This window comes from Xiphophorus couchianus, chromosome 15 (genome assembly GCF_001444195.1).
Source record: "Xiphophorus couchianus chromosome 15, X_couchianus-1.0, whole genome shotgun sequence".
In the NCBI taxonomy this organism is placed as follows: Eukaryota; Metazoa; Chordata; class Actinopteri; order Cyprinodontiformes; family Poeciliidae; genus Xiphophorus; species Xiphophorus couchianus.
The window spans coordinates 24164676-24182115 of NC_040242.1; the positions used below are offsets into that span (position 1 = coordinate 24164676).

The window sequence follows — 17440 nt, forward strand, 5'->3', positions numbered from 1 at the left end:
TGGATGTTTATTGTGTGTGATGTTTACTCAGCTTTTCATTTCAAGGCAATTATACAGATAAATAGTGGTGTTAGATTCATACTGTGGTAATGCAAAGATGATGTGAAGATCAATGCACTTTAATGAGAGGTTGAGACTGTGTTCATCTTCCAGTACAACAAAAACACAAAATATGCAGCTGAAGCAGATGGCGTATTTACGTCACAGCATTTTCATATTAAAATGAGCTAGTCAAAGTCAAACAAAATTTATTTCGTATCGCACATTTCAGCAACATGAGTTCAAAATGCCTTACACAATAAAAACATCATACAGTAAGCAATTATGAAACAGCAACAAACATTACTTATGTTCCAGTTCTTGTAAATCAAAACAAATAGGTTTTTGTCCTTGATTTTAAAGAAATTCAGTGTCTCAGCCATTTTGCAGTTTTCTGGGTGGTTGTTCCAGATTCTGGTCCATAGACGCTGAATGCTGATTCTCTGTCTCCTCTGCATGCCCACAACCAGAAGACCTGAAAGGCCTGGAAGATTGGATGAGTCTCTTTAGATCTTGCTGGGACGTTAGTACTTTAAACCTGGAAATGTTCGTCAGGTGATTGAAGGCTGACTTTGTAACTGTATTTATGAATTTCTGAAGGCTCTGGTCTGAGCTCTTCACTATACCCAAGAATGAGCAAAAAATTCCTTCTCCAGATGTGTAAAGCTGGTAGAGACAAACCCCAAAAGACAAAAGTGTTGAGTCAAGGGGACTTGATACAGATGCACACCACCTTTTTTTTTTTGTAAATAATTTAGAAAACCATACATATTTTTCCACTTCACTAGTACATTTAACTTTATTCAAACTTGAGACTGTAACAAGTGTGAAGGTATTCAAAAGGTGTGAATAGTTTTGCAAAGCTCTCATTCTAGAGACATTGTTGTGGTTCCTTTTACTTGCTGCTGAGAGCAGGATCCCTCTGAGACTGCTGAAATGAAACGGTGCTTTGTCCTTCTGAATCTGCAGGTGGCGTATTTTGGAGATAGCATGAGGTCAGACATATTTCCTGCCACCACCTTTGGGAAGTGGGAGACTGTAATGATAGTGGAAGAGATGGAGGGGGAGGGCGTTCCGAAGAGTGATGCAGCATTGTCCAACAAGACTCAGGTGGAGCCGCAGGAGAAAAGGGGAAAATTTGAGGTAAGTCTGATGACTGAGGAAGCCGTTTCCATTTAGCAACCATTGTTTTTCCAGACCCTGCCCCCTGTTTGAAAATCTCCATAAAAGGAATGTTGCTGAAAATGTGTAAAACAAATGGTGATGAACCACGCAGAAGGGAAACTTTTACACAGTGCAGCCTTTTGTGTCACACAGCAGCAGATGATATTAATCAACAGAGTTCCGATTTGCAGAATGAAAAGTCAGCACAAATGTGGCAGACGAAGGCTTGAGTTTCCTGTTTTTCTTCTGTGTCACAGTCTTATGTGTCACTGTGTGTTTGATTTAGAGAGGAAGTCACATTCAGCTCCATTAGGATCGACCCAACTGACCATCTATTTTATGAGAGAAATGCAGCCGCAGCACATTGGACAACCCCAGCATTCCCCTTTAAGATGTGTGATTTTTGTGTTTCTGTTGCATAACCTGGCTCTGAAAACAAAGATAAATCCAAGCTTTTTTGTTACAACAGACAGTTGGGTAGGAAAAAATAATGTTTGACAGCAAACACTGCAGGTCAGCTTAGTATGACAGAAAGTGCGTTACGTATGGTGGAGGATCAGTGAGGCTGAGATCCTCTTTCTCTTGCATGTGGGAATCTGTGAGCACAATGTGAGCACATTGCACAATGAATTTCTTGAAATATCAGGAGATTTTAGTACAAATCAGGTGGACTGGAAAGGGAATTACCAATGAGTCGTCTCTGGGTCTTTTACAGGATAACGAATTAATCAAGGAATCAATTAAGAATACAATACAATAATGTATAGCACATTTCAGCAATAAGGCAGTTCAAAGTGATTTGCATTATAAAAGCACACAAAGAAAAATACAAAGATGTAGAAAACACAGTCAACAATTGTCAAGTGCCATCTTTACACACATTTTGTCAAGTGCAGTCATTACACATCAAAATGTTGATTATTTCATTGATAATGTTTCAAAAGCAACTCTAAACAGGTGGGTTTTAGGCTATATTTAAAAGCATTCAGTGTTTCAGATGTTTTGCAGTCTTCTGGGAGTTTGTTCAGGATTTGTGGTGCATAGAAGCTGAATGCGGCTTCTCCATATTTGATTCTGATTCTGGGGATGCGGAGCAGACCAGAACCAGAACCAGAACCAGAAGATCTGAGTGGTTTGGAAGGTTGATACGACAGCAGATCTTTAATGTATTATGGTGCCAACACAGCATTCAGTGATTTATAAACTAACAACAATATTTTAAAGTCTATTCTCTGAGCTACAGGGAGTCAGTGTAAGGATTTTAGTACTGGGTGATGTGCTCTATATTCCTAGTTTTAGTGAAAGCGCGAGCAGCAGTGTTCTGGATCAGCTACAGCTGACAGATTTTTTTTGGCAGATCTGTCAAGGCACTGTTCCAACAGCGTTTATACAGATACAGATTTCTCTAGATCTTGCTGAGACATTAGTCCTCTAATTCTGATAGAAGGCCGACTTGTAACTGTCTTTATGTGGTACTGAAGTTCAGGTCAGAGTCCATCATTACACCCAAATTTCAGGCCTGATCGCTGGTTTCTAGCTGTAATAACTGAAGTTGTTCATTGACTCTAGATTGTTCCTCTTTAGGTCCAAAGATAACTTCAGTTTGTTTCTGTTCAGTTAAAGATAGTTGTGGTATATTGTGGAGAATTTAACCATTCTCAATGCTAAGTTCTTGACGTATGAGGTTGAAAAAGAGTCAGTGAGTTGAATTCATGAATTCCATTTATTAATACCAAAATACAGCTGGTCCATTTCTCAAGCTACCTTTAGGAGTTCGCAAGACAAAATGGCAACAAGCAACACTTGGTAAATTCCTTTGTTAGCCTCTGTCTAAGCTACGCCCTAAAGAGGGCGTTCCCTAGTGTGTTGTATCCTTTAACCCTAGCTTTGATTTTGCATTTCCTAACATGTCATTTCTTTTACCTTTAGCTTAGCAAGTAGCTAAAAGAGATAGAAGGAAAACACAGAATTATTTATTCTCAACAATATCCACAAATTTATCTGTTCTAAGCATTTGTTCAGTGCATGGATGGGTTCAGAGTCATCTGGTGACATTGTAATGTAGAGCTGTTTATTATCTGCATAGTTATGGTAGCTAATCTTATTTATTGCTATAGTCTGAGTTAGTGGGAGCATATAAATATTACCAAGAGGGGTCCCACGATTGAACATCGGGGTACCCCACATGTGATTTCTGTCCGCTTCAATGAGAAGTTATCAATTAAAACAAAGAAATCCCTATTCTTTATGTAAGATTTGAACCAGTTGAGCATTGGACCCGACAGTCCTACCCAACTCTCCAGTTGTTAACTGTGTCAAATGCTCCAACAGAATGAGGACTGTGGTTCTTCCACAGTCTGTATTTGTATGGATGTCGTTGAACACTTTAATGGGGATAATCTCAGTACTGTGGTAACCACGGAAACCAGACTGAAAGATATCAAAGCGGTTATCATTAGGAAGATATTTAAAGATATTTATTTAACTGATGAAACAGGTTTGTCAATAATTTTGCTGATGAATGGAAGGTTAGAGATCGGCCTGTAATTCTGGCTCTCCCACTGAGTCTGTGTTATGCAACTGTTCTAGATTAAATTAGATGCTGTGTGATTTTTTAAAATGCTGATACCAGTCATTGTGTTTTTACATCCAGTTTTTAAAACACCACATCCTGCTATCTCCATGATTGTTAATCATCACTTGAGACAGGAGTGTATTCACACACTCCTGTAAAAGATATTTATATTGTGTGGTGTACAGGGGAATTTGCATAAATAATAATTCATTGCAATCCCCAGAAACAACCCTATGAGTCTTCTGAGTTGACAAAAGCTTGAAGTCTGGGCTCTTTGGAATTCCGAGCTCCCTTGAACAGGGCTGAACTTGTCTCAAAATTAGTCTTCAAACAAAGTAGTGCAGTTTGGTTTGTGTGTGAAATGTCTCTGCAGGAGCAAGGCATGAAGTCACCCTCTGCCATGTCTAACCAGTGGGGATCCTACTTTGTTGACATGCACAAAAGCGAAGGGGGCGACGAGGAGCACCAGAAGCTGACTTGGTGCTGTCACTGTATTCACACATACAGTACCATGGCTATCCCCAGTGTGGAGCACATAGCAGGTAGGTGGGGTAAAAACATAGCAATTACAGAAATATCTGTAAAAAATATATGTATAAAATTTTTTATTCCAATTGAAGCGAATCAAAGCCACCACTGGTGTCTATTCTGATAACTTCTAGAATGGTTACTGCTCCACGTTCAAAATCGTTTGTATGTACAGACAGATTAAAACATACATGTAGACCTGTCATGATAACCTTTGTGTTTGTGCAGCACTTTACATTAGCAATTTGCTAACACTGGGACATGCTGTAGGCCATCAAAGAAACCACAAATTATACTTGGAAAAACTAACACAAAATCAGTTTACTGACTTGCAAGTACCAACTGTGGCCTGTGTGTAGAAAATAAAGGAAATAGATGCTTCATGTTTATTAATTTTCTTAATCTGAAGAGCTTTCTTTGCTTTCTCTTTTCATGTTAAATGTAATTGATTTGGTTCCTCTCACTCAGAAATGGGACAAATATATGTTTATTATGTCAGTATTCAAGAAAATTGTCAGATTACCTTTGATTTTCTTCCAGCAGAACAGAATAAACATATTCATGCTACTTCTTGTAAATCTGTCCATATGGTATGAAGATGCAGCATCAGAACTCGTAGTGTTGTGTGTGTGGAAATCACAGCTTGATGTTAAAGATTCAGTGGTTAAAATAAAAACTGCCACATTCACACAGCCACATTAAACATTCCCATCATTCTGTTACAACACAGAAATGTTCACACAAATCAAAGCAGTAACTGAACCAGACACAGATGTGAAGCCGCAGATAAAATTGGTTCCAAATTCCAACACAGTGCCGTAGAATGGGTCTACAATAAAGGAAAGCAGCCTCCACCATGAACTCAGCACCATCAGTCTGCATGTCATGAAATGGTGGATGAAGGTCATGAAACGGTGGATGAAGGTGGTGAGGCAAACACTGTAGACCCAGGTTGAAGTGAGAATTGATGGTTTTAATGAGGGATAGTGATGTTACATGATGTGCCGAGGCTTCGAGGCGTGTCGAGTAATGGAGGGGGCGTTTCCGTAAAGCGCGTATCGAGGCTTGCTTTATTTAGGGGAGGAGCCGAAAACAATGACGTCCGAAGCCTCGCTGCCTGGCTGTACCACGTGACTGCTTCGGGAAGTGGCTCAGATGTTGGCGCGGGGTTTGACAGCTTTAGAAACCCCACAGGATCCATTCAAAATGTGGGTTGTTGTAGGCGAGTTGCGGTCAGTTGAGAGAGTGGATAGAGTTTTGATAGTTTGGATAGCAGAGTTTGGATAGTGGTTATTTAGTTTGAGACAGTTAGTTTGGTGTTTGGAGAGTTTAGTAGATAGATAGATAGATAGATAGATAGATAGATAATAGGAGATTTAGGAGCGCGAGGATAGGAGTAGGAGTAGGATGGAGCCGGCGAGAAAGAGGAGGATTTCCCCTATGTGGGAACATTTTGATTTGATAAGCCAAGGTAAGGTGAACTGAACATTTGCAGATGCATTAGGTTTGCTTATGAGGAACTGTATTTTTCACTGTTTCTTATTTTCTGTAAAGGTGAGGTGTTTATTGTGCTCCAAGGAGTTGGGGTACAATAATAACACCTCATCCATGTAGTGTCAAAAAAGAGAAATCGTTTGAAACCAAAAATTGCGGAGAAATTGTTGTTTCTTAATAAAAATGCATGAAATCATCCAAGCTACACAAGCATTAGCCTATTCACTACCCCCTCCCTAGTTCCACAAGCACTTTCACTGTCCTCTGCCTGATTAAGTCCAGGCCATTTTTCTAGAGTCACAGAAAAACTTTATTACACAACATGCCATATCACATGACACTACTATTTTGGGAATAATTACACACATGGGATACATTCAAACAATATTTTATTATACACATATGTGTATACATAATTTATGTAGACAAATGATTTCGTCCTACACCTTTTGTGAAGTCATTCCCAAGAGCCATAATAGACAAAAATTCAATGCATCACACGTGTTAAGATACAGCTGGCTGTGATTATACACCTGGCCAGTAGGTGGTTTCGTGTGCACATGAAGCCTCAAGAAATGAACCCTTTCTCGAACCAGTTGGCTCAAGTGGTTCAATGCCTCATGAGGCTTCATCTCACCATCACTAATGAGGGAAGAACACAATCCAAAGTCCAAAATCCTGGCAGCACAGCAGAGCGGAAGGCAAAGGCTCAGCACTGGTAGCAACAGGGTTTACGAATAGACAGCAGACAAAACAATGACTAGGACCCAACAAAGACACAGAGACACAGGTGACACTAAATACACAGGAGGTAATCAGGGAACAAGACACACCTGGGAACTAATCAAGGGGAGACAGGACAACACTGAGACTCAGAGACACATGAAACTCTAAATAAATACACAGAAAAACTCGGAACATGACACTGCAAACATTTCAGTGATGTTTACTGATACTACCTCATTAACTCAATCTATATGACAATTCACCCAGGACATATTTCATTTTTATGTGAATAGTGTGGTGTCTCTTTACAGCTGAGAGATACAACTAAGTTCTATCTATGCTGGACGTGAACATTTACTGCATGTGCACAACACAAAGTGCATTTTACTATCGAATCTTGAACCGCTAATCAATAACCAATTATTAATCTATTAATCCGGAGCAAGCCAACCACTCAGTCACCATCTTTTTCTTCTGTTTAGATCTTCCTCTGGATTACAAATTTCCCAGGTTTTCCCCGGACAAGCCCTGCACTATCGGCTACTACCCGAAGCCTCCAGATTCTGTCTTAAAGAGGTGTGAGAATCTGTCATAAGACAGGGATGTTGCAGTAGAAAACAGAATAATAAAGAAGAGAAAAATAAGTCCTCCTTAACCCCTCTGCCTCAGAAGAGGAATGTGCCTCTGTTTTTTTGGTTGTAGGTTTCCAGTCAACCCTGATATTGCAGGGTGTGTACACTCATCACCCATTCAGATAAACCATGTGAATGTAAGCCACAGTAAATCTGTAATGACACCTACATTTGAAAGTTGTTTTGTGGTTCAGTGTCCTAAATCTATGAAAATACAAGAAAACACTATTCGTGTGTGTGTGTATTCCTGTCTTGTTTTAAACAGGTGATCCCTCCCAACTGCTCTAAAATAAGGTAAACTTCTGCTCGTCTCTCTTACCGTGAACTGATTACCTCAATAACAAGTTCTGCTGTATGCTAAACCGAAGGACTCATACCTTCACGTCCTAGTTCATTGTGTATAACACTGTTTTTGTGAAGTCTTTTTTTTTTAATGATTGTTTATATTTTAGTAACCTTAAGATGAGGTAAAAACTTGCTCTGTGGATGTTACTGTTGCCACACAATGTTTTCTTTTTTTGTGTTAGGTGTACATGTAGGTCCCTTCATGGTTATATTGAAAGACGGAAGACTATACCGAATGTCCTCAATATTATTTCAAGGGTGGCGTGCTTTTTGGGTGCTTATTTAGAGATGTGGACCATGTGTACTTTATTCATGTGTGCACTAAAACATGCTTTAACTGACCTTTGAATGGTTATTATGTCCATTTGCATTAAGTCTTGCCATAAAACACTAGGATCACTCAAGTTTGCATAAGTATTTTGGTTGCTGTTAAGAATTATTGAGATTAATCTTAACCACATGGAGTGCATTTTGGAAATGATTAGCATGACTTGTGATTAAGCCTGAACTACATAGTTGATCATGGTATCCATACATCCAAAGCGACTAGTTTCATTTGGTTGGTTCTCTGAACCCAGATTCTAAACACCTGAACTTTTGGGTGTATAAACAGTCAAAAACCCCTTTTGGTTTAAGGAACCCCTCATTCCTTTTGAGGATCACTTCAGTCTTTTCTGCCATACAGATAGATCAGGGAAAATTACAAAAATATATGTGCTTAAAAACATGCCAATGGGATTGTGCAACTAAAGGAACATGCCAGCACTGACATGCCAAAAATAAGTGTTTACTCAACGAGCCTTGGTTAACCAGTTCTAACCTCCAGGCTAGTTGTCCAAATGCAATCAGTTCTTCAAATACAAAGTCAGAGATGTAATCCTCAACATGTAACTTATTTCTCAGATTAACAGACAGGGCACTGCGCACAATAGCACTGCTCTTATTGCACCCTCAGACTTCACAGTCAGGCAGTTAAAACACTGACTGAAGACATCATTACAAGCACTTGATGGAGTTTGTACTCTGTACAATACCCATGTCTAATTTCTATCATGTACTCTTTAGTAATCTGTGTATAGCGTGCCAGTTCATCTGAATTAATATGAGTTACAACAACAGTTTCCCTTTGGGGATCAATAAAGTATCTTTTAATTTAATTTGAATTGAATTTGAACTGCTTGTAACACACCACTTAAACCTTGATTAAGGAACCATATTGTACCTTAATCAAGGGACAAGATGTGCCAGTATAAAATAGACTAGCATGTTCGTTGGTTTATTTCACAGCTATACTGAAATGAGGGAATTGTTTATGACAATGTACACTGGCAAAGACAAAGGCCAGTGAGGTCTGAAACACTAGAAAATCTAATGACTGCTGAGAATTCACTGCCATGCCATTAATCATTCAAACCTACTGTGCCAAAAATAAATAGCCACTTCTGGAGTGATTCGGTGTCATCAGTTCACTATGGCCTTCTTGTTTTGTTCATTTGCTCTATTGGTTCTCCTTAGTGTATTCCAGTATTTGTGAAAAGACGGGTTATACACCCAGAACACAAAGTAAATCATTCTTATCAGTAAATGATAAGAATGTTGGGAGAGTCCCCTCAAAATGGAAATCATCTCACAATTGAAGGGACAAGATTTTTGCCCCTAAACAGTCAGCATTACAGATGTCAGATTGGTCATCCAATGTGAATTGTTAGTTGTACTGTGTGTTTAAGTGTTTTTTTGCATACAGTTGTTGTGATTGTATCAGTACATCTTTCATCTGACATGGAAATTATTTTCACATTTGCCTTATGTTGGTCTTATTGGTGGTCTTAGATCTTGAAAAGGCAGAGGAAATTTATTTCTGTGTTTAGGTGTTAAGGTACTGCTGACTGAATAAAATGTTCTGTGATTTTTACATATTTTTATGATCTAGTTTGTTTTTGTTCTATAGACAGAATCATGACTTTCATTTGGAGGCATCAGTCACATCCGATGTAGCAAAATAAAGAGTGAATCAACGTTGAAACAATATTAGGCATACACATTGAATCCACTTTGAAGCCTGACATTAAAACGATATCGTTTGGCCCACCAGGAAAAACAGGATAATTAATTTACCGTACACCAATGTAAAATATGGATATAAGGCTGTTGCTCTTTCCCCACTGGGCAATTCAAACCACAACCTGGTGTACGTACAGCCCCACTCCCTGGTACAAAGGGAGGGTATCTCCACTCGCTCCATCAGAAGATGGACTCCTGCAGCAGAGGAAGCCCTGAGAGACTGTTTCAACATCACAAACTTTATGTTTTGGTTTATTGCCCAAATAAACCATGGGTAACACAAGGAGTCAAGGCTGTCCTCAACCAGAAGAAAGCAGCCTTCAGGACTAAAGATAAGGAGAAGGTAAAGGCAGCACAAAGGAATGTGAAACATTGTATGAGGGAGGCAAAAGACAGCTACAGGAGGAAGGTGGAGCAGAAGCTGAGGGTGAACTGCTCGAGTGATGTCTGGGATGGTTTAAGAACCATTATAGGGCACAAAGCTCAGACTAGCACAGAGGGGGGAGATAAAGACAGAGTTAATGAACCGAATAAGTTTTTCAATAGATTTAGCCATTATGCCACACCCACCACCATCACTACATCTACTCTGCCCCAGGTGCTCTCCCCCGGTACATCCTCCTCCTTGCCAGCAGGTGCAGTCATTCCAAAATCATGGCACCCTCCCCTCAGCTCTATCCCACACCAGCCCTGTGACCAACCTCCTTCTCCAAGGCAGCTTAGTAGCCCCTCTCCTTTCTCTCCCTCCACAAAACCTCCTCCACGCTTTACGGCTGATCAGGTGAAGGCAGATCTGAGGAAGCTTCGACCCCTAAAAGCTGCAGGATCTGAAGTGCAGGGGGCTGAATCATATTAAAGTATTCCTTTGGATTCTCAAGATATGTGCTACCAAGCTCAGACAACCATTACAATGAATCTTCAACCTGAGCCTGGAACTTGGGAGCGTGCCTACACTGTGGAAGACATTGTGTGTCATTCCTGTCCCTACGAAGAGCAGGTCCAGTGAGCTGATTGACATCAGACCAGTGGCACTCACATCACATCTGATGAAGACTCTGGTGGGGCTCTTCCTCAACCACCTCAGAATGCAGGTAAAGGATGCTGAAGACCCCCTGCAGTTCGCCTACCGGGCAGAGGTTGGAGTGGAGGATGCCATTGTCTACCTCCTACATTGAGCCCACTCGCACCTGGACAAGGGAAGTGGCAACGTCAGAATCCTCGTCCTGAATTTTTCGAGTGCTTTTATATGATTCAGCCCCCCAGACTTCTGGAAAAACATACCAGAATGAGAGTGGACTCCTGCCTGATCACCTGGATTTCCAGCTACCTTAGTGACAGGCCAGTTTGTCAGGATGAATAACACTCTGGTCAGCAACATTGGAACCCCGCAGGGCGGTGCTTATTTAGAAGTAAGCTGGTGACATCGTTGTCTCCTCTTCAAGACAACGAAGAGGAGTGCCTTTTAGTGACAGATAAAAATAGTTGCTTAATCTCATTATAAACAGCTAACATTGTGCCACATAAAATAAAATGTAAAAATAATTTATGATGTGCAAAGGGAAAAAATGAAACTGAGCTAACTCAAAAGCAGCAACCGCTGATCTTAAATTCTCCACTCGCCAAGTACTCTGCTGAGATGGTCAGGAGTTGGACCGACTCTGCGACCTCTGACCCACTTGCCCCACCTGATGCAAAATTTAATGCAATCCACAATCCATGTCTGTTTTTTTTCACCAGCTCATTGTGCAGCAATGCGGTGGCCATCATCCAGTTGACAGGTGATGTTAACCCGGCCCAACAGGGACAATTTCACACTGTTTCCAATGTGGCTAATGCTGGATTCATGTTTTTTTATTTTTTCCGACAAATGTTTCAGGTCGACAATTCCTTGTTGGGTCCAAGCTGTGTCTCCTCCAAAGAGCAAACACGGAAAGCAGAAAAGAGATTCCTTAGCTACACTTGCCACTCATTTTGTTTAAACCAAGTCACCGAGAAACTCTCGTTTTGCCGTTTATCTCTTTGCTGGATTTGAATATCCACAAACCCAGTCTGGCCCCAACTTCTTCACCTCCAATTTTTCCTCAATAGACATTAAGCAAAAAGGATTATTGATTAAATAATCCACCTCGTTTATGCTAATATTGCTCGCCATCACACCTACTCAGTCTGCCAAACCACGCCCACACACACTCGCCCTCGAGGCAAGTCGATGCTGATTGGATGAATCCTGTGGCCGCAGGCTGGCCCTGGCCTTTTCAAAAGTAGACCCAATGAGTCGCAAACCGAGGGGCCCCACTTATACCAGCTGTCCCTGGGTAAGAGTAAATTTAAATATTTAGTACTAAGAAAATGCATGTTAAAATCTGAATATTCTTGTAAAAGTATGTAGCTGAAATCAATTTAAACTACTAGCAGACGCAGAATAGGGTATGCCCATGATCTGTACTAAATGTCATGAAGTGGTGACGCAGCAGACCCAGGTAAGATGAATAACGATTTAATGAAGAAACTCACAGTCTAAAACAACGAGCAGCAGGCACATGGACACACTGATAACGAACGGACTAGACATTGACGTTGACAAGGACCCGACGAGGAACAAGGAACACAGGTGGATTTAAATACACAGGAGGGTAATCACAGAAACGAGACACACCTGGGAACAATCAAGGGGAGGACAGGACAACGAAGAGACTTAAGGACACAGAAAACTCTAAATAAACACAGAAAAACACAGATCCTGACAGTACCCCCCCCCTCAAGGGCGGCTACCAGACGCCCAAAAAACATCCACCAAAAAAAAACACAACAAGGGTGGGCGGAGGGGCGCTGGACGGGGGGCCAGAGTCCAGAAACAACAAAAAACGACCCAACGGAGTGGGCGGAGGCACAGGAAGGGCCAAGAGTCCAAAACCAACAAAAACTACCCACAGGGTGGGCGGAGGCAAAGGAGGCGGGAACCACGGAGGTGGTCCGGCGGTCGTCCGCGGCGCTGGAGGCGGGAACCACGAAGGTGGTCCGGCGGTCGTCCGCGGCGCTGGAGGCGGGAACCACGAAGGTGGTCCGGCGGTCGTCCGCGGCGCCGGAGGCAGGAACCCCGGAGGTAGGAACCCCGGAGGTGGTCCGGCGGCCGTGCGCGGCACTGGAGGCGGGAACCCCGGAGGCGGGAACCACGGAGGTGGTCCGGCGGCCGTACATTATCTTAAAGCTTAATTTAAAACACGGTTTTGGGCCGTTGTTAATCTTACACCATGTAGTGCTAGCATATTACCTCTCGCTACCTACTAGCCCCCCCACCCCCTCCCCGCTGCCCCTCACCCAATTTACCCCGTTTTATTTCAAAAAGAAATACCACTTGCGCCACGTCTAGAATCTTGAAAGAGAACTGATGGGTGGCGACTTTCTGGGTTTGATGTTGTCTTAGGTGAGACTGAGACAGGCAGTCTTAGCAAAGTGTAATATTTCAGGAGATGCTACCGCTAATGTACTAAGCTAATATGGCTGCCTTGTGTGCTTCAAGGAGGGGCTGTGATAACTCACAATTCAGTTTTAATCTTAGCTCAAAATTCAAACAGTTGAATTGCATGCATGTTTGTGTGTTCTCTCTGTGTAGTCTAGCTCTATCTCAACATGTGGCTCTAGAACTGATGTGGATTTTAATAAAAAGTAAAACTGTCTTGAATGTTTCCAGTTACTTTAGTCTTACAAACATACTAAGTTATCCATAAGTTGCGGACGTATGGTAAATTAGAATTGAAAATGTGATTGTGGCTTTGTTCTCTTCCAAAGCCACACCACCTGAACTGAAAGACATGATGACATTCTGGACCGGATGGGAAAATCTGCCGTCAAGTCTGTCTGTGGAGATTGTTCATGGAAACTACCCAACAGCTCCCACTTGCTACTACAGGAGTTACAAATCTTTCAGTGGTGAGTTTTTAGCATGCATTTCCTCTATGCAAACTGGCTTTGGCTTGCTTTGAATGATCGACCTGTAAAAAAAATAAAAATCTACATTTAAGCTGTAGCAGTTCTTTGTTTGTGAAGCAGCTTTGTTCAAATGAAAGTTTTGTTGAAATGTAGAATCAATTCAATTTTCTGATTTTGTCAGATGAATACATATAATCATATGTATTGAACAAGTGATTCAATACATATGAATGTATTGAATTCATATTCATTGAATATAAATTCAATACATTCATATGTATTGAATTCATATGAACATATTCATATGAACTTATTGATATGTATTGAATATGAATTCAATACATATGATACATAGTAATCATATGTATTACTCATTAGAGTAACGTGTTACTTTAGTTCCTCTAGTTTTGTCAAATTCAAAACTAGAGGAACTAGAATGACACAATGTTCAGAGTAGGTATTTCATTTCTCTGAGTCTGTACTGTTTATACAGGCAGTTTTAAATATGAAACTGAAATTGTTTTTTATGCAAAATTTTATTGAATGTACTTAGATGAGTTCATATATGCTTGAAGTATTAGAAAATAAATTACATAAGACAAACAAAACTTTTTTCTGATTCTTATAATGCAAGAAATTTAAAGTCCTAGAACAATGTACAAATGTACTTACTAGGTTCCTTTTGAGTAAAGAAAAAACAATCAAATTACAAATTTAGAACATTTTAGTTCTTAAACATGTCTACCATAAATACACTAAAATTCACCTTTGTGGTAACATGATCAGCATTTTGCTTTACATTTCATAAATGGTGAATTTTGAAACTGGTACGGAAGCTTATTGCTATTTAACCCAGGGGGAAAAAATCGAGCACTATCACGTTATAACGTCATACGTATCTTATTAAAATGTGATAGTTATCTTGTTAAAACATGATACGCATCTTGTATAAACATGAAAATTTTATGTCCAGGAAGTGGCGATATTATGCCAGGCTAGTACAGTGGCTAACAGGACTTGGTCAAGTTTCCCTTCATGTTTAGCCTAAAACACGGAGATACGGATGCTGCTTTGCACTGTGGTTCAAACCAATAATAGCATGCACACTCTGAGCAGGATCCTAAACAGAACGGGACTGCACAGAAGGAAACGTCAGTCCGATCCTCTAGCTGTGGCAGCGATCCTAACTGATTCTGGATCGAAGCTGAAGTTGGCTTTCGATTGTAGCTCCTCAGTCCTCTGGCTTGCAGAAGGGCCTTTACCATTCGGTACCCAGAGTGAGGCTGCCTAGATTTAATGTCTCTCTCACACATTGGTCTAAGTCATCATCTGACATGGTGGTGTATAACGCCCTCACTGAAAGACCAGATTCTGCCATCCGTCGATATACAGTCCGTCTAGATATACCCAAGAGTTTGGCGATGCATGGGACAGGGAGATGGAGTTCTAAAAGACTGCAAAGGTAGTCTGAGGATATGACTATCCGTTGTCGCCCAGCTGGTCCTTGCTCAATATGCACAACAGTTGTTTGTTGTTCTTCACTTTGTTTTTCTAAATTAATTAGTCTGTGCAAATGAGCCGACGCATCCAAAATATTTGAAGGAACATCTATCTGACAAGACATGGCATTTAAAAAAATTAGTTCTAGAGTGCAGATAAAGTCCAGGAAATCCAGATCCAGGGGCATACGTTCAAGAACATGCTCCAAACGATCACGGAGTCTATCAAAAATATGATCCAGCAAAAGTTCCTTGAAAAGAGAGAGAAAGAAAAACATGTCAAAAGAATTGTCAGTAAAATAAAACATTTTGAAATCAGTAGGTCAGTATTGAGAAATCACAGTAATATAAATTAAATTATGATATTTAATCTGAAATAAGTTAAAATATGTACTTACAAGCATATATTTTTCTTGAAAATGAGTTAAAATCAATTGAAAGAACAAAAGGAGTTGTTTATAGTGTTGCTAGGTAACGGAAGAGGTTTTATACCGCAAAGTAAAAAGAATGTAAATTAATATTGTATATCAACACTTGTCAGATAAGAGAAGCAGCATTTTGGATGATGTTGTGATGACAACAAATTTCTTAATTAATTCATAAATGAAGTCACCTGAACAATACAGTAGCTGAACAGAATGGGGTTGTGGTTATAATTAATGTCGGTAGTTATCACAGCCCCTCCTTGAAGCACACAAGGCAGCCATATTAGCTTAGTACATTAGCGGTAGCATCTCCTGAAAAATTACACTTTACTAAGACTGCCTGTCTCAGTCTCACCTAAGACAACATCAAACAACCCAGAAAGTCGCCACCCATCAGTTCTCTTTCAAGATTCTAGACTTGGCGCAAGTGGTATTTCTTTTTGAAATAAAACGGGGTAAATTGGGTGAGGGGCAGTGGGGACGGGCTGGGGGGGCTAGGAGGTAGCTAGAGGTAATATGCTAGCACTACATGGCGTAAGATTAACAACGGCCCAAAACCGTGTTTTAAATCAAGCTTTAAGATAATGTATCAAACTTCATGCGCAAAATAAAATATACTACAGAAATATGAAAGCATTAAACTCACCGTTGGATTTGCGGTCGCCTCCATGGTCGCCAGCCTCGGTGACGCTGGTATTTCTTCAATATGACGGTTGCGTCACGTCATTAGCTGGGTCCTGGGATCTGACATCCATTGCTAATGCCTGTGACCTGAAGTAACCTCGCCACTTTTACAGCGAATTTTTAGACGTTGAATTTGAGACAGCGAATTTGAGCAAGTTGAATTGGAGGACACTGAAAATATTGCATTTGAATTTTGAAAAGTTTAATTTTTTTATATGCTGAATTTTTTAACACTGAAAATTTAAACTGTGAAAAATATGTATATTGAAAATTTGATCACTTTGAAATAGGAATGTGAATTTTTTTAATACATGAAAATTGCAACCATGTACAAATAATGACACTGATTGTTTTTTCATGTACAAATAATGACACTGAAATTTTTTCATGTTAAAAATATATTCTGAATTTATTTTAACACTGAAAAAGTAAGCACTAATATACAACATTCAAATTTCAGAGGCATTTTTTATTCAAATTCTGATGGCACATATTTACTTCCATAGATCCGGCGCCTGTGGAAGGACATAACGTATGTACCCCTTCTGACAAGACGGGCACAAACGGATGGAACCGTTAGAAGACATCTTTGCTCTCAGATAGTGTTGCTATGGCTGACCTGAAGAATAAAAGGGATCCGATTGTCCGGTCTGACCGTTGTTTAAACAGCCCAGGTGGGGCCCGCGTGGACTAAGCTTTTTTCAGTGCTGCGCTGCGCAGGAGGGATAAACCCACTAGATGTAATGCTATCAACATTTAGCCTTCTCTATAAACTGAAAAATCACTATGGTTAGTTATTAAAACTGGACTATGATCAATGATGATGCTTTTGAAATGTAACCAGACATTCTCTGTTAAGAGGTGGAAAGAGAAGTTACGGAGACGCCAGTAATGTTGTTCTACAGACATACTTCCATTAAGGAACGCTCATACTAACATGAGTGGCAGCATTAAGCCCCTCCTTGCTCTGTTTATTTCTGACCAGAAGGATGGCAATAGGACTATAGGGATCAGGGTGAGAAGCTCAATTTTTCTCACAATTGATCTGTCTTACTGCCAAGATATACTGACATAAACATATTTCTTAAATGTTACATCTTTAAGTTGTAGTGAAAAAGCAAGAAACAAACCAACAATAATATTGCTCAGAGAAATCAACACAGATGCATATTTATAACTTGTATAATAAATACAGATTTAAGTGAACTTTTATGAAGTCATCAAGTTAATTATTGTTATTGAAGAAGATTTTGATGTTTTTGATTAAATCCATTTGAGCAGCTGTCTCCGTGGAATGGCACAGAGTAAGTGAGCTGCTTTAGTTGTGGGCCATGGGAG

The 17440-nt window shown here is 40.2% G+C and overlaps 1 protein-coding gene across 1 annotated transcript in view; it reads left to right on the plus strand.

Annotated features, from left to right (window-relative positions):
* The window catches only part of nt5dc1 (5'-nucleotidase domain containing 1), a 121888-nt gene extending 112469 nt beyond the window's left edge, over nucleotides 1-9419 (plus strand). The window contains exons 10-12 of the mRNA XM_028040080.1: nucleotides 1009-1182; nucleotides 4152-4320; nucleotides 7009-9419. Coding sequence (XP_027895881.1) covers nucleotides 1009-1182; nucleotides 4152-4320; nucleotides 7009-7121 — 456 coding nt within the window. The 3' untranslated portion in view covers nucleotides 7122-9419. The remainder of the gene's footprint in view (nucleotides 1-1008; nucleotides 1183-4151; nucleotides 4321-7008) is intronic.
* The last annotated feature ends 8021 nt before the right edge of the window (nucleotides 9420-17440 follow it).